General features: G+C 33.1%; 1 protein-coding gene across 1 annotated transcript in view; it reads right to left on the bottom strand.

Annotated features, from left to right (window-relative positions):
- LOC106466712 (MAM and LDL-receptor class A domain-containing protein 2-like) overlaps positions 1-22,575 on the bottom strand; it is a 141,534-nt gene that overhangs the window by 56,286 nt on the left and 62,673 nt on the right. The window contains exons 27-33 of the mRNA XM_022394788.1: positions 22,186-22,329; positions 19,977-20,126; positions 19,226-19,414; positions 16,310-16,456; positions 15,039-15,310; positions 12,902-13,130; positions 103-9,244 (exon numbers count right to left, since the gene is read on the bottom strand). Coding sequence (XP_022250496.1) covers positions 103-9,244; positions 12,902-13,130; positions 15,039-15,310; positions 16,310-16,456; positions 19,226-19,414; positions 19,977-20,126; positions 22,186-22,329 — 10,273 coding nt within the window. The remainder of the gene's footprint in view (positions 1-102; positions 9,245-12,901; positions 13,131-15,038; positions 15,311-16,309; positions 16,457-19,225; positions 19,415-19,976; positions 20,127-22,185; positions 22,330-22,575) is intronic.

The following is a 22,575-nucleotide window of genomic DNA, read 5'->3' as shown; positions in this document are numbered from 1 at the left end:
AGTATCATGATTCATGCTAAAACTTTCTGTGACTTACTATACAAAATAATTATTCAATTCCAAAAAGTTAAGAATTACAACATATTTTTCACTTGTACATACCTACAGTCACTGGTGAAACTGATGTCATCAATAGCTATTGCATCTCCTTTGTCAGGCCCCACTTTGCCTTCAAGAATGATTTGGTAATTTTTGGTTTCATTAAATACCACCTCTGCCCTCATCCAGTAGTCTCCTATAGCATGATTATGTTGCCACAGAGAAGTTAAGTTTCCATTAGATGTTGTCCGAGTATAGACAGTAAACTGGTTAATGAGTTTCCCATACATGTAAGAATAGAATCTCATAGTACATGTTGAACTGGCAGAGAAAACTGGGGAAAGAAGCCATGCTTTTTTGTTGAACATGTTTATCCCTCCTGAAGAAATTGAAATGTAACTACCATTAAGACTTGAAAGTGTATGGTCAAATGTTGGTCCTGTCTGATAAGAAAGTCTATCTCTGAAAATTCCTTTGCTTTTCTGCCAGTCTAAGTCATCTTCTATTGAATTTTTACCTTGTTGAAAGATTCCTAGGTTATCTTCAAAGTCAACTTGTATGTATTTTTCACCAAGACAGTTTACTTCATCACTTCCATCTGCACAGTCATCAGTCAAATCACAAATTTTAGTCATATCAATGCAGATGTTTGTTGTTCTACATAAAAACTTTGTTACTGGGCATTTTTCAGGTTGTGAGGACGGATATGGAAAAGCACAGTCCAAAAATTCTATATCATCTACTGCAAAAGAGCCCCTCATGAAATAATTCTGAATACGAGTAAAAGACAAAAAGAAGGGATATCTTCTGCGACCTAACCCCATTTCAAAAAATGTCCATGCCTTGGTTTTACGACCTTCCATCCAGACATCTAATGATGAGACATCTGTGCTGTTCAAGGACAATGAAACTTTGCCGGGATTTTCTTGAATGAAGTACCAGAAAACAAATTTACATGTTGAACTTGAGAAACTAAAGTTTGGACTTCTCACCTGGGCTGGTGCTTCAGATCCAATAGCTGAGTACTTACTCCACATCAGTAAGTAATATCCATCTGAACTGTTTGTTGTTTTGTCTGTTAAAGGATAATAAGCAGCCAAATTTTTTATAGCATTTGTATAGGTCACATTCCAGTAAACACTAGAAGTGACATCATCAGAAAGGTACCATCCACACCATTTTCCATTTTCAAAAGTGCATGATGAGGGACAAGTTTGTTCATCCTTTCCATATGGACAGTCCCACATAAAATTACACACTTTTTCTAAATTTATACATGAATTATCTCCACAAGTAAACATACCTTTCTCTTCACACACCCCGGGAGGCTGAACTGTGGGAATAGGTGTTGTTTTGACCATGTAAACTGGAACACACTGTGGTGTAAATGAAATATCATCAATGGCAATGTCACCCTTGGGACCTTTTCCTCGTACTCCCTCAATCACCACTTGGAAATCATGTCTGCTGTACAAAATTACTTGTTCTCGTTTCCACTGATCACCTTGGGAATTGCTGATTGTTAGAAGATGAGTCAACTCTTTAGAGCTAATACGACGAATATATATTATCAAGTCACTGATATGTTCTCCATACATATGAAACCAAAACCTCATAAGACATTTTTGAGAAGTATCAGCTTTGAATATTGTGCTTGATATTCTTGCAATATCACCATCCTTTTGTTCAGAAGCACGAATATACAAGTAATGACCTGTAGCATTTCCATATGTATGGTCTCGAGCAGGACCTGTGTCATCTGACAGAGTCTTTCCAGAAAACCACTCCCATAGAAAGTTAGTATCCTCAGTCTCCAGACTCCAGTTACAAAAGCCTTCTTCAAAATTACATCTTTCAGGATACTTTCCACATTCATCCAAGGATTCATCAGACCAATCAGGACAATCGTTGCTAAAATCACATTTTAAAGTTGCATTAATACAAGCTCCATTCTCACATTTAAATTCATTTCCTTTACACACACGAGCTTCTGGTAGTGCACATCCAACAAAAATCACATCATCGATGGCCAGATCAGCTTTGCTTGATGTATGAATGCCTATAAATTCAACCCACCACCCTTTTTCTCTAAACCCTGTACTAACAGCTGTAGAAATCCACCTCTTACCTTCATCTGTGAACTGACGCCATAGCAAAACAGGTGTTGCATCTTTTCCTGGTACCAAGAATAGTTTTAATGCTGAATCATGATCCTGAACATTTGTAATATAATATGAAAAAGTGATAGTACATGTAGCAAATGCTTTCTGGAAAAATGGTGATTTCAGGACTGCTTCATTTGATATAAGCCCTTCATTGTTGTGGTTAACATACATGTAATAACCAGAGCCTGATTTATCCTTTTCTGGGCCTGGGGTTGAAGAAGTACCTGTTCCTTTCTGACGTTTCCAAGAATAACGACCTTTGCTGATGTCTTTCCATCCACACTGATAATTGGTGTCTGAATCAAAGGCACAAGAGCCACAGTAATGTTCATCTGAACCATCTTTGCATTGTGCTACAAAATCACATTCTTGATCACTCCTAATGCATTCTCCACTACCACATTCAAATTCATCTTTTACACAGGGTCTTGGGCTTGTAGGTATAACAGTTGTTGTTCTCATTTTGGGAAGAGTAATATTTAAGTCCATGCACCCTTCAGAAAAAGACAGATCATCTATTACCCAGTAGCCCATATGATCATTACCTACTGATGCTTCAATAATAACTTCAAATGGACCTTCTAAGTGACTTACATCAACTGTTGCCTTCTCAAAATACTGACCCAAAGGAATGGAACTGGACCATTCTGTGTTCCAGATGCCAAGTTCATCTTGTCTACTAAAAACTCTTAAAAATCCTGTTCCTTTGTACTCATGATACTTTGTAGATAAAAATTTGGTACTGTAGGTGTAAAAAAATCTAAAATGGCATCTTTCTCCATTTCTAATAATCACTGGACTAATAATACGACCAAACTGACCTTCTGTTTTATATCGAAAATTGAAAAAGAGATAATGCCCATAGACTGAATTTGATGTATGGTCTCGATACGGTTTGTCTTCATAACTATACCTATCAGTATTTCCAGAAGTTCTTTGCCAATTATAATTTGCACTGGAATCTCTCTTCCATCCACACCAGTCATGCTCAAAATCACAACGGCCTACATAATCCTCACAATTGCTATCTTCTGTTATAGCTTCTTCAGAATAATCACTACAATCATCATTAAAATCACACATAAGATCAGAGGAGATACAATGTCCATTATTACACAGAAATTCATATTGTGAACAAACATAATGATCTTCCTTACGATAAATATCACAACTTTCAAAATTTATGTCATCAATGGCAAGTCCTCCTTTTGAAGAGGATGTTTTACCTTTTAGGATAACCAGGAAATGAGTATTTACACGACCAATGACAGCTGCTACACGATGCCATTGAGGACCTTGGTCCCCACTAAGAAATAAAACTCTAGTGTCTTGCAAGTGATTAGAAGCTCTGTAGAAAACTTCAATTACATCACTATCAGAGCCAGTCATGTACAGCCAGAACACCATTGTACAAGTTGAAGATGCTTGATTCAGTAATGGACTATCTATATAAGCTTCTATGCCATAGTAAGAATTGTAATCTGTCTTCAGTTGTACATAATGACCCATGTCCTCTGAAAGATAAGTGTGATCAAAGAAAGGTGGGTATGGAGATGTTTTGGCTTCTCGTCGAGTCCACTTGTTCCATTGGTTTCTTATTTTCCACTGACATAAATCTTTTTCAAAATCACAAGTAGTTCCACAGCTATCTTCATCTGTTCCATCATCACAATCAGGAAAGAAGTCGCATATTTGTTCAGCAGAGATGTGAGTTTGTTCATTGTCACATGAGATTGTAGGTGGTTCAGGAATTATGGGATTGCAAGATGATTCAGACACAGTGATGTCATCTAAAGCTATTAGCTGGTTGGAGAAATCAAACTGTGCTTCAAAATACACTCGATAGCTTTCAGTTTCATCTTCAGACTCAGTATGATTCACCTGAACTTGAGCATTGATCCATTTCCCAATTCCACGTTCTATAGAAAGAACTAGTAGTGTTTTGACATCATCTCTTATACAAGATGAAGACTGTATGGCTAGCTTTGGCAGTTTTGTACCATTAATATAATACCAGAAATTAATGCAGCGGTTTTCTACTTTTCCAAAGCATGGAGAATCTAGCCTTGCCAAGCGAGGTTCATAGAGTGTATTTACTTGTGCAACCAGATACACACCAAAGGCATTTTGAAATGTATGATCACTATCTGGTCCCCAACGGTAAAACTCTCCTGATGCTCTTATCCACTGGATACTAGCATTCTTATCACTGGACCATGTGCAAAGATCTTCTTCAAAATTGCAGCATCCTGTACAAGGACAATTTGTTTTTATAGAAATGTCATCTATTGCCAAGGAACCAAGACCTATTTTTCTTCCAGCCACAGCTTCAAATACAAAACGAAAAGGAATAGGGGAAACAGAATCTACATTTATTTCAGAAATATGCCATTCTTTACTCTCAGGTTCAGTTTCACTCCACAGAATCATACTACTGTCTCCATATTTAATAAGCACATTCAGAGACCCCACATCAGACCCAGAGAGAAAATACCAGAAGCGCAAGCACTTTTTGTCAAGGTTGAGAAGTTTTGTGTCAATTCGAGCCTTCTGACCTTCTTGTATATTCTCACTACTATTGATAAAAAATACTCGACCATATTTGGTACCAAGTGTATGATCAAAGGTTGGACCATTTTGTAGATCAGCTGCTTTGCCAACAGACCAAAGAAAATCAGCTTCAGGGTCAAAGTTGAAGTTACATATATCTTGCTCCACATCACAAAATTCTCGTGGAGGACAGGTTCCTTCTTGTAGAGCAAAATCATCCAAAGACACAGATGTTTGTGATCCTAAAGATTTAAATACCAAGTAAGAATCTGTTTTGATGGTTAAGTGTAACTGCTCATATACCCATGAGGGACCTTGATTTCCTGTTCGAGTCCATAATTCCCATGTTTTCTTGTTGTCATCAGCATCAGTAAGATAGAATATTAATTTGGAATAGCTTCCACTACCATACATGTAATACCAAAATTTAAAGCAATAATCTTTTTTGCTAAGTAACAATGTATTTTTAGAGATCAATATAGCATACACATATCCATTTGTAGCAGCATTATTAAGAGTTAGGTAATGTCCACTAACAGCACCAGTTGTGTGATCAAATCCAGGCCTAGTGAGGTTCCTGTATGTGTGACCTTGTACAACTTCCCATAAGTATATACTGGATGGATTAGTATTATGCCATGAGCACATATCTATCTCAAAATTGCAATCAAAGTGTGAAGGTGTTGGAGTAGGGAGGGGTGTTCCAACAGTACTAGATGTGGTAGTCACTCCACACCTATGGGCCATAAGACTAATGTCATCAACAGCAACTCCTCTGTCAGTCACACTGTTCTGATTGGCAAAAGATGTTGCAACAACAGCAATATTGAAAAAGTCAAAATTGTCTAGTTTATGCACATCAACTTCTTCACTGATCCAACCTGGCTCAGCAGTATAAATGGATTTTACAGGTCTCCAACCTACATCAGTTGTCATTTGTTTAATAGATAAAGATATATTTTGGGGATTCACCATATAAAACCAAAATGATATACACCACTCTTTACTATCCTCTATGTCTTCACTCATTAGAAATGCAATGTCACTTTTGTTAGCCCCTGTAAATGAAGCATACATATAATGGCCTTGAATATTAAATGTTGTATGATCAACTAATGGACCACTGCCTAAATTTTGATCAAGACCAGTACGGCGAATCCAATCAAGAGATGAAAATGTGGAATCTTGAATCCATCCACATGTATCCTTTTCAAAATCACAAGCACCTAGATTAGAACATGGGCCACTCAATATCTTAATGTCATCTACAGCAATGTAACCTGTTCCCCTGTCGCTCTGAGCTTCAATGGTAATATAATAGGAGGTTAATGGTTTTAGAGAAACCATTCCTCTTTTCCAGATTGCACGATGATGGCCCACTTTTTTCCAGATAGGAATCAAATTCTCTAGTCTTTTTTCATCAGATGTGCGTTGATAGATGGCTAGTGTTCCAATATCAGCACCAAACATCATGTACCACATTTCAAAACATCGCTCACCAACACTGTTAAAATATAGAGAAGTCAACCTAGCTAAGTCACCAAATCTTTTCTTTGGAAGATAAATATAATGCCCATATTGTGTGTTCATTGTGTGATCTGTTTTTGGCTTTTCTTCTGTAAAATTTAAACTGCCATTGCTTCTAATCCAGCCTGTTAAGCCTTCATAGGTATGATTCCAACCACAAAAGTCTATTTCAAAATCACATGTAGTTATACGTGGACATAATCCATCAGACAAGGTAAAATCATCAACAGCTATGTCACCCTGATCTCCTACCTCTGTAGAAGATTTCACAGCAATTCTATAATCTGATGACATCTGAATGAAAACTTCTCCATGTAACCACTTATTACCCTGTGAATGAGCCCTTTCCCAAGCAATCAATGTCTTTCCCTTGAAAAGAATCTCAACGTACAGATACCCAATATGTTTACCATACATATGATACCAAAAAGAAAAACATTCACCATCAGGATTGTTTTCAGACATAAGAGGACTAATCAATCTAGCAACATCCTTCTGTTTTCTTCCTTTTTGATCAATGTACATATAATATCCACTTCCTGTAGTATGATCTGTTGTTGGTCCTGTGAAATTAGAGCTAGTTATGCTACTGTGTCTTTTCCATTGGAAATCAGCATTTTTATCATGTTCCCACCAACAAAGCCCATTATTAAAGGTTTCATCATCAAAATTACAGTTTGCAGCTAATCGTTTAGGGTCACAGTTCAGAAAACTTATATCATCGATTGCCAAATCTTCTGCTGTTTGATAAATTCTAAATGGAACATTGACTGTAAACCTCAACTGTGCATCACGTGGGCCTGAAGGAATTCTTATGCTAGCCTCTTTCCATTCATTTCCTTGGTCTCCGTATTTTTTCCACAAACTTTTAAAACCCTGATTTTTCAAAGATCTATGTTCCAATAATAAAGTTTCCTCTTTATTTCCATACATATGATACCAAAATTTAACTTCACAATGAGCAGATGCAGGGGGCAGCAATGGGCTTTCTAGCTTTGCTGTTGACAGAAACAAGCCAGAAGATTTCTTAACGTAAACATAATGACCATCTGAGGAATTTGTTGTGTGATCTTTCTTAGGGCCATTTTCAGATGATGCAGAATCCCTGGCCCAAGAGTACAACCCAGAACTTTTATCTTTCCAACCACAGAGATCTTTTTCAAAGTCACATGGTCCACATTCAGCCTCATCTGACCCATCTTTACAATCCAATGAGAAGTCACAATAGCTCACTTTTGGAATACAAGGACCAATATCACATTTAAATTCAGTTTCTCTACATGGATATACAGTTGGTCTAGGGGTCGAAGGTGGTGGTGGTAATTCCCCATCATAATAAATACAATCTTGACTGAGAGAAATATCATCAATTGCTAACTGTGTAGAAGAAAAACTGTCTCTCACACCTTCAAAAAAGAAATGAAATGGTTTTTCAGAGTTTACAGTAACAGCCACTCTTTCCCAGACCTGTCCCACATTTTCATCCATTGTCCATAACAGTTTTGGAGAATAGCTTTTATTTTCAAACTCCATATACACATTTAGGGGTCCTAATTTTTCATACTCACTATACATGTAATAATAGAAACGAAGGGTACAAAAGCTGCTGTTCTTCACTTTGTAATTTGGACTATAAAAATATGCCTTATCTCCTTCGGTGCTACTGTACGAGGCTGTTAAAAGAAGAAATTTTCCTACTTTATCCAAAGCTTTAGTGTGATCATTCAAAGGGCCTGACTGACCAGTGCCACGAGATGTTCTTGAGGAATCCTTTGACCACTTATATGACCATTTTGAATGTTCTTCATACCAAAGGCAACCAGAATCATCTTCAAAAGTACAATGAGGAGGAAAATCTTTACAAACCTGGAATGACTCATCATACCCATCTCCACAGTCATCTGTTAAATCACACAATTCGTCTTGTTTTACACAAGCTTTGGTATCAGGGCATTGAATTTCATTTTCACCACAACTTTCACTGGCAAATGGAAGGGCACAGTTTTCAAAAGAGATGTCATCAATAGCAACTTCTGTATAATAGTACTGTTTACGTCCATGAAATTCCAAATTGAATTCTGAACTTACTCGTCCTATATAAACCTTTGCTTCATGCCACATTTTTTCTTTCCCTTTGGGAATTTCCCATAGACTCCCAGTACTAGCTCCAAATTGTTTTTTTATTCTCAAACTTCCATAATTAGATCCCCCACTGTAATACCAAAATTTCATTACACATGTTGATGCTGCTAACTTAAGACGTCTCACTCCATCTGGACTTCGCAATACTGCTTCATTACCATAGGTACTCTTAGATTTAAGATAAATGTACCACCCCAAGGAAGTATTTGTGGTATGATCTTCAAGGGGAAGACCATCTTTGCTCTCTGTGTTACCTTGTTGCCTGGCCCATGTGTATGAAGAACCAGTACCAGAGTTTTCCCACCCACACTGGCTAAGTTCAAAGTCACAAGCTCCACAATTTTGTTCATCTTCTTTACTCAAAATACAATCAATCTTAAAGTCACACACTTTTGACAATGGCACAAAGCTGCTACCTTCTCGGCAATCAAATGTATCTGGTGGTGGTTTAGTGCAGACATTATCCGTGACTTCAATGTCATCAAGAGCAATGTCACTGAGCATTCCTTTAGTGATCCCCCTAAAAATGATCTGGTACTCTTCATTGATTTCTAGGTTACTAAGATCTAAGTTAAGCTGTATATTAAACCATTCTGGACCTTGATGTCCTTCTCGTTTCCACAAAATAAAAATTTCTGACTGATTGGCCATGAAGTTAAAAGATTGGGCACCTACTTCAAGAGAGCCCATTTCACTACCATTCATATGTGCCCAGAATGATAAGCATCGATCAGAAGCAAGACTTAAAAATTCAGACTCCAGTATTCCCACTTGATTTCTTTTCCCATCAGGATTCGCTGCATGCAAGTAAATATATGTTCCTAAACAAATAAAATAAACATGTTTAAAAAAGTAATCATAAGTATTTGTACTGTTCATTGACAGTATGAGTTTCCTCAAATAAACTGGTAAATGTGTGCGTATATTATTAACCAAGAACATTAATTTTGCTTTCCAGCTAATAAAAGAACATTAGACTGAAAAATCAATAAAGATAAAAGTTTTCATTCAGAATTTTATACTAAAAACAGCTTTACATGTGACAATAGAAACTCCTTAACGTTTATCTCAGAGTACTCTAGCTATGCCAGAGGCTGTTGTTCAAGACGAAATTTTATTCAACAGAATTATTCCATGATATGAATAACATTATTCCTCTGACTTCATATCCATTCAGAATCTACCATATATCACAATCTACAAAAAAATCTCAATCTGTACAGAAGACATAACCACTTATTACAGTTATTACAACAATTCAACTATTTAAAAGTGCTGGAATTGGTCTTTTGAAATCTCCTTGATTTTTTGGGGATCTTCTGAGCTAATTATTTCCTCACAGCATGTTCTAGAATTTTACTTAATAGATATTTTCACTAATAACACCCATTTTTATGAAGAATATGTTAGATAAAAGTATAACAGAGAATGATAAAATAAACTACCGTTTAATTTCTGTAGTGTATAAAAGATGTTTTAATCCTACAAATAAACGACCTTATAAAACCATTTTTTTTTTTTGACTTGGACACTCAGTGTTTCACTTTACAGCTTCTTCAAGAGCATTCCACTAAAACCCAAACTGTAAATGACAGTAAAAACTTAAAATGGTTTAAATAATAAGTTCTAACAGAATCTATAGCTTGCATTTTTACAGCATGCCTTTGACATATTAAACAGTAAAGCTTATTGTTGAAATAATTAATTGACACTTATAGTTAACAAAAGTTCTATCCAAGTTACACATTGAAATAGCAAAAAAAAAAATAATAATTATAATTATAGGTGCCATTTTTTGTCTCTATTTATCTGTGGTCATAGTTATTTGATGAGAATAACTTTTTTAAATTTTTGGTCAAAGTACTTGGTAGCTTTTATAAGAATTTGTACAGAGAATGGTGGTTCCAAGTCAGATGTTATTTGTCCATGTTCACCATAAAAAATTATCTGTAACTGAGCTTCTTTTATGTTGTTTATAAAGAGAGTCAATATATTACCCTATCCTTGAGTGTAGGGTGCTTCTAGTTTCCACAATGTACGTATGATGGCAGATGTTACACGTAAGCTGGTTAAACAACATTAGAGACAAAACATCCATCTTTAGATTGCAAACACGTTTTTATAAGACAGTTGGCTTTATTACATTTCAGGGTAGTGTACTGAGATTTTGAAAGTTGGACCTGGCTGTTCTATAACTTTAATCAGCAGTTCAGATTTTCTGATTATAGTTTTATATTATTGGAGATAGTTTCACTAATTAGAGGTACGATAAAAGTAATTTTTTGTTTTTATTTGGAAAATTGTTTTTTTCCCTCCTGGTTCATCTTTTTTTTCATGTTAGAGTTGTGATGCCTATTTTTGTGTTTCATAGTCTTTGCAAATTTATTTATTGTAAAAAGGTTTATATTCATTGCTCAAATGGAGTGATATTAGTTCATAGAATGTTGTGTTTTTTCAATATAGTTGTGAATGACTCTTTTTAATTCTCCAATAATTGCACCTTGCTTGGAAGCTTTGGGATGATGGGAGTTGAAGTTAAGAAAATGAGGTTTTCTAATTAATTTTTGAAACAAAGTAGATCGTATATTATTGTCATTGTTGATCCTTAAGGTAACGTCAAGAAAATCTGTGTTCCTCTTGTCATTCAAGTGATTCAGGGTGAATTGAATGTTGGGGTCTATGGAATTTAGAAAGTTTAAAAATTTGATTAAAGAAGGAAGGCCATGGTTCTATACTCTAAACACGTCATCAATGTATCTTAAATAAGAGATCAAGACCAGTGTTGATATTTTGATGTCACTTTGAGTGCCATTATTTCAAAAACATGCGTAAATATTACAGAATAAATAATAGTGACTCTATTACCCATTGTGACACTACTTAATTGAAGATACAGTTTTTTGTAAAAACAAAAATATCCATTGTGAAGAATGAAATGTAAGATTTCGCTGACAGTGTCTGTTGTCAGTCTGTATATTTCCAAATTGTTTATGTAATTCAACATAAACTTACACACTGCACTGATGCCATCTTATGTCTGTATAGATAAGTACAGAGCTATGTCATCCACTATAAAGAGTAATCACTATGTGAGATACATTCTTGATTCACAATAGCAGGTCTTCAATATTAGCTAAGTGTGCTGAAACATAATTTAGTAATAGCAGTAAAATTGTATGAATAAGCCAAGACAAACTTTCAGTGGCATATTGGCATATGCAGTTTATGTTCTTTTGGTAAACCATATAATTCTGTAATATAGATATTAGAGGGTTTAAATTGATTTAAAAGCTTCTTAAGGAGGTTACTTGTTTATGTAATTTCATGAATAATCTCTTTAGTTTTTATCTGAATTTGTTTGGTGGGTTCACTGTTAAGTATTTGAAATTTATTCTCGTCTTTTAGGTGATCAAATATTTTTGTTTGTAAATATTTCTGCTCATAACTAGAAAACCCTTACATTTCTCTGATTCTAGAATAATGATGTTAATTATCTTTTTTAAGCTTTTCATGAACTAATTGTTCTTGGGGATGTAAGTTTGCCTACACTTAATGATTTCTATATCTTTTTAAAATGTTCATGACTTTTTCCTCACATCCATGATTTTCATTTCATTATCTTCATTAGCATAAGGAAGTTGTCACTTGTTGGTATCAAATGGGTGTTTATTAAGACATTTGGTAGTTGCATCCATAGTTGAACAAATATGAGAAATTAAATTAATGTCGAATCAGTGTTATCAGTTTCAATGTAGGCTGTAAAAGAGGTTGAATTTGTGGTATTTTGCTGTATATTACAGCTGCTTTCACTATTGTTTGCAGTAAGCAGAGGCTTAGTCGTTTTTCTACTTTCCTAGAAATGGTTCCATCAAATAGAATAAAAGTTGGTTTGTTAAAGTAAAAAATAACACAAAGGGGTCAAAACTTGGGTGTTTTCCAAAATAATCTGATCACACAAAGGACAAAAACAAAACACAAAAATATTAAAAAGATGTACCCTATGTTAAACAACAGATAAGAAAACTGAATGTTTTGACATTTTCAGAGGACTACACCAAGCATAAAAGACAACTGAGTTAAGACTTAAAAACATGAGTTATGCTTAAGATAAAAACAGGATACAATGACATTATCAACAATGATCATATTTTGTGCCTGTAATATAAAATCTCAAAAGAAGGAAGTTATTTTTAAATACTTTGCCTTTGAAACAAAACCATGATATCTCATATTGAGTTGTTTTTACATGATTCACCACCCGCATTGTTTCCCTGTTATAATGCTCAAAGTAAAGAACTGGATAAAGAAATTTGAACAAAACACCAATTTTCTGCATAAAATAAATAGGGAACCCCAGAAGTAATTAATCAAAGTAACTGCAATGTTGATGATGTTTTTGTTTACTTTTTTGTGACTCGCATCATTAGGCCCATGTAATGAACAAATTCATGAAACCACAAGCAATTTACACATCTAACCTTCAAGATTTTCAAAAGTGTGGTCTGTTGTTGGTCCTGTATTTTCAGTTGGGGTGGGACCTTGATTCCTCAGCCACTGTAAGTCTTGTGTTTCTACATTCATCCATGTGCACAGGTCTTTTTCAAAGTCACAACTTCCTGGTGATGGACATTCTCCATCTGTTAACATGAGGTCATCAAGTGCAATATCACCTTGCTCCCCATGGCCTGTAACAGCTTCAAAGACAATCTAGAAAACAGGAAATGTTGACATTTTTACACAAAAATACATATTATTTCCCATATCAGGAACTGATATAAAAACAAAACCATCTTTACATTAAGATGCATGTAAAATGCCTACACATTGACAAAGAAAGAAAGTTTTTGTATCTTTATAGTTGTATTGTAACAGCACTACCACATTTGACTCCAGATTGTTTATCACCTTATTTTTAATGAATCCATTATGTACTGAAGTCAGTAGCAAACTAAGATAAATTGGATAAGCAAATACCTGCAGTGAAATGTGACCTTTCTCATTACACCTTACATTATCTTTATTTCATTTTCATAGAAAGTAAACAAGATCCGAATAAGATTTGATAAAATATAATTTCTTTTATGAACCAATGAATTAAGTAAAATTTATTGTTTTTGTATTAACAGATAACTAACACACTTGAATCAATTTGTCACAAAATGTTTTCAAAATCAAACATAGGATTTTGTTAACTGAATTATTATTACCTTCTCTTTCATCAATATGGACTAAAATGGACAATCTATCATTTTATTAAAGTGAAAATATAATAATAATAAATAACTGGTAGGATGTATATAAATCTTTCAAGACTAATCCAACAAACATTTTAATGTACTTTTTGTTCAAAGTTTTTGATGCTACATATTTCATTACAACTTCAGTCCATATTATGTTAAAAATACATTTATTTCTTCATAAATATACATTTTGGATCATGGGTGAAATCTGGGACCAAAATGTGTGTTTGGAGAGAGTCTTATTAATTATTGTGAATGTCATGTGAAGACTATATCCCACAGTTAAAACAAAGTGGCGGAACCAAATGCTCCCCCCTAGCCACTGTGCAATCCCACCTATGTGTATAGTGAATCACCCATATACCTGTCATAATGTTTCTACTTGTTCCTTCTTAGAAAGACGGGAAATTATTTTAATACAGGATATTTCCTCATTAGGAAAATTACACTTTAAGTATTTTATCTTATCATTTTACTTCTAATATAACATTAAAAATAAATATATTAGCTTGAAAGAAAAAAGACAGGAACTTCTAAAACAATATGTCTATAAATGAAAAGGAAACATTTTGGCAACCCCAAGATGAATGCATTAAAAAATACTAAGAACAAAGAACTAAAACTATAAACAAATATGCAATCCATTAGTTACTATAAAGAATACTTTCAAAACCAATCCAAACTACTTTATGCAAATATTCCTACAATGCTTTCAGAACAGACAATTAACAAATATATCCTTTTCTTTCTTAACACCAAAATTATAAATTTTAGCAGAAAAAATCAAAGCAAAATCTATTCTTGGAATTGCAATATATTACAGATAAAGGGTTGGAATTTTTCAAATTTGGCTCTAGTCAGTGACTTGTAGTAAATCCAAAAATATACTCAGCCTTCCAGCCTTTCATATTTTGTTAGCAAAAAAATAAATGTTCATTCTCTTTTAACCAATTTTTCTGTTTAATGGTATAGAAGAATAAAATTATAACCTTATTTTATTTATTCATCAGATAACTATATGATTATGGATTACTTATGATAAATAAAGAAGAATTCAAACAAATACACAATTAATGAGCTTTCAGAAGTCATAGATATGATACAATAAAAAGGCTGATCACAAAAAGCAATTCATTAAGTTCATAATAAAATTAAGAAACAATGTAGTGACCTACCCTTTAGCTTATATGATAAAAAAAAAGACTGAAACAGAGAAATAATGAAGTGAAATTTTGGAAGATAATCAAAATTTTAAATAAAAAAAATGCAAAACATATATAAATACATTTTAAGTATTAAACAATAAAATATACTTAATACATAATTTGGCACTATTATAATTTTGGTAAGTGTTTTAATTAAATATATAGCCTACATCATGAACAAATGGAGTGCTGACTGTGACTTGTCCAATACGCCAAGAGTTGTAATGCTGACTATTACGAGACCAGAGCGGATATGCTAATTCTCCTTGGAGAGGTCGAATATAGATGTTCAATTTGTATATGTCTTTCCCAAACATATGGTACCAAAAATGCAAACAACCTCCTGTGTTCTCTGTGCTTGGAATTTTAGGCATAACTAAATAGGCCTTGTTGTTAGAAGGGTTTCTTCCTTTCTGTGATGGTTGCACCACCATATAGTGACCTGGCATGAAGAAAACATTTGCACTAACACTCCCAATGAAGAATTTGCAAGTTGAAATAAAAAGACCAATAAACCGCTTCAAGATTAAAACCACACAGTGATCTAAAGCTATCTGAGGTTTTTCAAGAGCTGCTACAAAAACAGACATTTATAGATTTAAACGAAATAAGTTTCTCATGCCACCTTTTACAGTTAGTTGTTTCTCAACTTTTTCATAATAACACATCATAAAATCAAGGTTCAAAAAAGAAAAGTTTTGCTTGCTACCTTCTAAAAATGTATTATAAACAATTACTTTTTCAACTTAGAAAAATACATTACTGAGGTACTTATTAAGACATTAAACATGAAATTTATAAATATTTTAATATTTATTGAAAACATATACTTGTGATATATATCTCACACTTAAATAAGAAAACAGATCTTATTACACTAATTGAAGCTGTTTATCAGGAATTGATGATGGTAATGTACTTTTGTTCCAGTACTATTGCTTCTAATGCATATAACCCCAATCATAAAACTACGTTTATGCTGCCTGACTACATTTTTTCTTTATTTAGGGTTTGGTGGATTATTAGACTTTTATTTTTCAAATTATTCCTTATATCACACAGAACAAAACACACTCAACATAACAGTTTAAAACATATTTAAGATAATGTGAAGCTTATATTAAATATGTTGAACAAAGGAACAAAATAAAATCCCAAATTTTTCCATTTTGAATTTCTCTTCAAACAAACTTATCTGTAGCAATTTTTTAAGGGTTTTTTAATGTCTTGTCATATATTGGGAGTGATTATTAAATTTTTTTTATTTTGTTACTTTCTTCAAAATAAAATAAGACAAATGATAACTCTTCACTTTAAATCTAATAAACTTGCATATTTTTGTGAGTAACAGATAGAATGTACTCACTAGCATATCTGAAAGCTTCAACATATATATATATATATATACATTTATTTAAGAAGGAGCATTATCTCTACTTGCCTTCATTTGTTCCATAGGTATGATCTGAAGTTGGGCCTGTTCCTTTTGTCTGAGTACTTCCTTGTATCCTCTGCCAACAGATGTAGTCAGGGCATTCTGTACGATAGCCACAGATATCTTCTGTCTCAAAGTCACACAGCATGTTTTCTGAAAGGCATAAAGAAAAATATATTAACATGTGATTATGAAAGGTAACAAACCTTTAATATCCTGTTGTCATGTATGCAAACATAAAAACAAAAAGTTTAAGGATTTTTGTTGTTTATGACATCTTCATGGGGATTTTAGGTGGAACCCACAAACAGTCAGAGATAAGTGAATTTCTCTTTATCTTCTCTCTCATACTACTATGTGAAGTGTATCAATAAAACATTTAATATTGTGAGCTTTAATTTCGTATAAGAAGTATTATTTCAAGTTAACTACAATAGAGGGTGGCATGTATTTTTGACAGGATGCAGAAGCTGCAGCTTGAGACAGAAACTGAGTAGATAAGTGGCTACATTTGAAAGTTTTTTTGCACAAAAGTAAGCTAACTTGAAAATTTGCTCTTTTACTGTAGAAATGTCCTTAATTTTTTAAAATAAGAAGCAGAAATATAGATTGAAATATGATATGCTATTCAAATAGCCCAGTTTTGTTGTTACTGTAATTTACTGCATATGATCTGAGATAGTAAAAGTTATATATCAGATTTTTTTCTTAACAAAATTATCAGATAATCCTCAAATACGGAATACACAAAGAAAAAATTCAGTTGATAATAAAATATGAGCTTAAAAAACATTCTACAAAGTTTATCAATGCCAGAAAACTAAGTAGTTACAAGTTTTTTTCATTACAGTTAATATTTCTTGTTATTTATAGCACAGTATGTCATTGGAGTGGTCCTGACAATGAAATACTCACAGCATTATCTACATTGTTTAAAAACATCTCAGGTAAAAATATAAACATTGTTTTTGTTACCTTAGTAAAGACTTCCCAGTATATTTCTTTTAATTGTGTTAGATTCTAGCCTATTTACATATTATGAACCACAATAATAGTTCATAATAAGGATCACTCATTTGTTCTTCTTTTTTATTATTCAATATTGTTCTGCCAACATGCAGAAAAAATGATTGTGAGTATTGTAATACAACTTGAGCAGTATTAGAGAATGCATCATTGCATATTTTGTATGGTTGTTTTTAAGTTTATTTGACTACCTAGCAAATAACAGCAGCTGTATAACCATTTACAACAAATTGTTTTAATGTAGTCTAGTCTATGGTTTATATGGAACCTCCTAATCTACTACATGTATAAGTAGTATGTAGCTGCATGCAAGCCGTGGATGTACTTTAATGTTTACATGGCAGGCATGACACATGTACCATAGCGATTATTAACTCATTGTTGCAACTGTATTGATGTTGTGTATCATCTAATTATGCCATGACACTGCTGACAGAATCACAATTTTTTTACCACTCCATAATGGATTACGGCCATTTTACTCAAACATCTAGGCTGTCTCCCACAATGGAAATCTTGAAGCCATAGTTTAAAAGGTAGCAACAAGCTCAGTTTAGAACATAAGATTGGCAATCATGGTGAGGGCTGATAGTAAGTGTCGAATTATAGCCAACACTGCATGGTTTCGAATTTTATAGATGCTGCAGATAGCCATCATTGAAGCTGACTATAAAGAGTTGGTATATTATGCATCATAGCGATCATACATGCAGTACCACTATCAATGATAACATTGTAGCAATGATATCAGGAGCAATAGCATCCAATCTGCATGAAGCCAATCCAAGAGTTGTCATTGTTTCCGAATAGTTTCATATACCAACTACACATTTCATTGAACTAAATAGGACAGTATTGTTATTATACAGATTTATGTCCATGATGGACATATAAAAAAATAAATGAAAGAAGATTATTAAAAATTGTTAATTTAAAAAAAGGGAATAGGGATCTTCAAAAAATTACAGAAACAAGACAGGTAGCTTAAAGTGAAAATGCAACTGCAAAAGAAGTAAACAAACAAGCTTAAGGTTTGAGACATAGTGCTAACATTATTTCCTCAAGCTACAAATCGTTATTTTGCCTCCATGTCTAAAACCATTTGGTTTGAAGAAACTTCAATTTCCAAAAACAATATTAATAGAATGTTTGGAATATCTATACTAAAACATCAAAGAGATACAAAAATAGTTTATCCAAAGTAACAAATATTAATTGTTTAACCCAACTATGTTTCAACCTTTGTAAATCTTCACAAAAAACAAATTGCTGTGTTAAATATGTTCAGAATAAAATATTTTTATTTCACTTAATCACAAGGAAAAAGAAACGTTTACTTGAACATATAAGACTTAAAAAATAAAAGTGACATTTTTATGTAATTAAACCATAGATTAATATATAATATTATCTAGTACAAGATAAAATAATAAAAATACCTCTCACAAAATAGGGGTTATGATCAATACAGGAATATCTAAAATATATTCATATATTTAAAAAAAATATATTAATCTACTTACAGATTTTAATAAAGCTTTAGATAGTTTGTTTCTTTTTGTTAAATTTTGTGCAAAATTACACAAAGGCTATCTGCATTAGCCATCCATAATTTTGAAATGACAAACTAGAGGAAAGGCAGCTAGTCAGCATCTCCCACCACTAACTTTTGGGCTATTCTCGTTCAAATGAATAGTGTTATTTTGACCGTCACTCTTATAATGCATCCAAGGTCCCAGCGTGCAGAATGCAGTTTGTTTTTCTATTTTTGTGGTAATAGAATGCAAACCAGGGAACATCAATCCACAGTCTGGCAAGCTAAGCACTGGGCCCCACTCAGCCCACTTTAAATAGTTACTTTATACACATGTAAAGTAAACAAAGTTTTGAACTTACGTAATACAGGGCATTCTCCTTGAAATAATGCTACATCATCTATAGCAATATCTCCTACACCAGGCTCACTGCGTTTGGCTCTTAAGACAAGAGACATATTTGCTTGTTTCTGAATATTAAAAGATCCATAGTTCCACTCTTTTTCTTGGCTGTTCCTCTTGATCCATAATGGACCATAAATCAAACCTCCTAAAAGTGGGAATATATAAATATATTTAACATTAAATTTAAACACAATATGACTTTGATACATTACCATCTCCAAGCAAAAAATACCTATGAATGGTCTTATATTTTTATCGGCTCACAACATCTAACTTGTGGTTACACATATGTACTTTAATATGTTTCTTGAAATACAATTTTGTCCAGGGATTAGTCTAAGAAAAAAACTTTTGTAACAATATTTGAGCTCACTTGTAAACTGTGTGCACCAAAAGTTACAAAAATATAAAAATATAAAAAACTAAATTTGCTTTTATTATACCATGAACATAACAATATAAAAAACAAATCATTTACTGCTTCAGAGCTTAGATTCTATACACTAACTACCTAATCAAGTTACCATAACATTAATAGTTTTATACAAGTCTATAAAAAAGTATCCCAGATGAGTTCATTAAGTTAAAATGAATTATGGGAACACAGAAATAAAAGGATTAAGAATATGAGCCTTAAATAATAATTTCAAAGGTTACATCTATCAAAACTCTTTAGTTTTTGGAAATTAACAAATATTTAAACTTACCAATATTAGCATGTAAGCTTAGGGACAATGTTGAAGTGCCTTTCATATGATACCAAAACATTAAACAGTAGTTACGAGAAGCTGGAATTGTTTGACTGATAAGATCTCCATAAGTTGTATTTGATGAAGGATCCAATAAAGCATATCGTCCTTAAAGAAAGATAAAAACTAATTAAACAGCAGAATATTATCACCCAGTGTGGAGAACATTTAACAAAAGTGGAATTTATCAATGAGTCTAGATAGTGTACATGGCTAAACAATTTCACTAATGTTCCTACAATATAAATTTTTCTCAAGATAAAACATTTTACACGATCATTAATTAAACACAAGTTCTTTAATTTACTGCAAATGAGAATACAGTATTATATGGATAAGAAGAGGTAATAATAATACTTATTTATTTAAACACTAGAGGAGTTTAGCTCTGGTCAAAACAGATAATCCTTTCTTTCCAGTTGTAGAGTTTCCTTACAACAAGTTTATCAGTGCGCATTACAGGTAGTGTTGCACTGTAACTAATTCCAAACCACAGATACAAGAAGGCAACCACTTTTACTTTACACCTTATTATTATTAATTATTGTGAACCACTTCTTATATTATAATACTGGTAAAAAATTAGAGCATAAAACAGTTGGTAACACAAATATGTTATACAGGACATATCTTAGAATTGTGTGTGTGCATCATAAAACAGAACAGCAGATGAAAGTCAGTATTTGAAATAAGTGGCTTCCAGTTGTCTCAGCCAACAAAAATTATCAACAGATAATTCCATAGGACAACAACAACATGGTCCAATCCCATGGCAGTCTAAGCATCTAACCGATATTGGTACATTCAGAGTACTATATAAATTACGAGCAGTATGTCTATGCACATGATCTGATTTCCATGGGGATGTGATCATCAAGACTACACACATTATCTACCAATAAATAAGTGTTCATCATAACATCTTGCAAACCTGTCACAATTTATTACCTATAATAGATCACCATTCAAAATATTTTGATATTGCAACATTCATTTCCACCATTTACATTTTGCATATTTTGCTACATTAGACATAGATACCATTTTCAATGTCAGTTATTGATTGGGAATGACTAAGCAAACTTTGCTTTTTCACTTTAACTTTATGCTAAAAAAGAGTTATCAAGACAAAGTAGGCATGAAGTTTCTGAAAAGAGAGAAGCTGATCACAAATACGGTTAAAACAAACACAAAAGAGCATCCAAAGGTTCCTGACAAGGTGGCCATCCATGGCTGAAATATGACGAAAACAAAAGGGGCATGTTCTGCTCATGAAGTTCCTCAATTAAACCACAATTTTACCTCAACTAATGAACTTTTTAGTGTGATATTTGATTTAGGACAATGTAACACTAAGTTTGTAATTTTTATTGGTCAACGAACTTGTTCATAGTGTAAAACTGATAAACAAATTTAAGTTATTATCAAATGTATAATGTCTTACTATTAAATATTAAGATATGTTTGATGGAATAATAAACTTATTAAATTTATTCATCAAAATCCCAGCAATGTGAAATAGATGTTACCCACCTATTATCATTGCAAACAACCATAATTGGCCAAATGTTGTCTGTAAGTCTTATTTGAATTACTGAAAGTGTATAATTACTGCTTATTGCAAATTGTGGTTATTCTTTTAGAACAGTATAATTAGCAGCACCAATCACCTGAAACAGCTACTCTTGATTGATAGTAGGATTGACAATTGTTCTTATAACCCACCCACCTGCAAATATGAAGTGTGTTTTGTAGTACCATGTCTTGAATCCAGTATGCTAACAACCGAGACATGGATAGACAGTTTTACAAAAAAAAAAAAAACAATTTAAGAAAGATTAGATGAAATAATACAATTTTACATATTTTTTCATGGCCGTCGGTGTATGTATACTGAATACTATTTCAATCCTTTTTTTTTTATATATACAAACATTATATACTGAGAAAACAATTAATATCCCTGTCTTAAGGTTTAATATTAAGATATGTTTGATGAAATAATAAAATTACTTAAAATTTATGGTTGCATTTATTCAAACAATTATGAGTGTTTAATGTATGCAAACATTATTTTATCAAGTATTTGCTGCTTTTAATCCTATTCTGTACAAGAAACTACTGCGCAGCTGTCACCACATCAGTAGTTCAGCATTTCCCTACCTACCTAAAGGAGTATCCTTGGTGTGATCAAGATATGGACCACGCTGGTCTTTGAAAGAAGTACGACCCTGACGAATAATCCAGTCATTTCCAGTAATCCAGGAGCACGAAGTTCCACTTTCAAAGTCACAGTCCCATTTTGTTGGTGCTGCAATAAAACAATTAACATGGTAGTGGTGCATAGAGGGAGCCACATGTGTCACATGATAGTACTGCTCTCCTATTGGTGGAGAGATGATGCATGATGATTTACATGTGAGACATGTTGGAATATAGTAATTCCAATAAGGGGTAGTGGAAGGCTTGTGGCATGCATTATAAAATAGTTCTCATATAGAGGGCAGCACAGAATAGTAAAAACTAATCTTGTGAGATACCTGGTACCTGATGATGA

Source organism: Limulus polyphemus, unplaced genomic scaffold, assembly GCF_000517525.1.
Source record: "Limulus polyphemus unplaced genomic scaffold, Limulus_polyphemus-2.1.2 Scaffold2355, whole genome shotgun sequence".
In the NCBI taxonomy this organism is placed as follows: Eukaryota; Metazoa; Arthropoda; class Merostomata; order Xiphosura; family Limulidae; genus Limulus; species Limulus polyphemus.
Note: the sequence above shows the minus strand (reverse complement) of the source record. Positions and strands in the feature narration are given on the sequence as shown.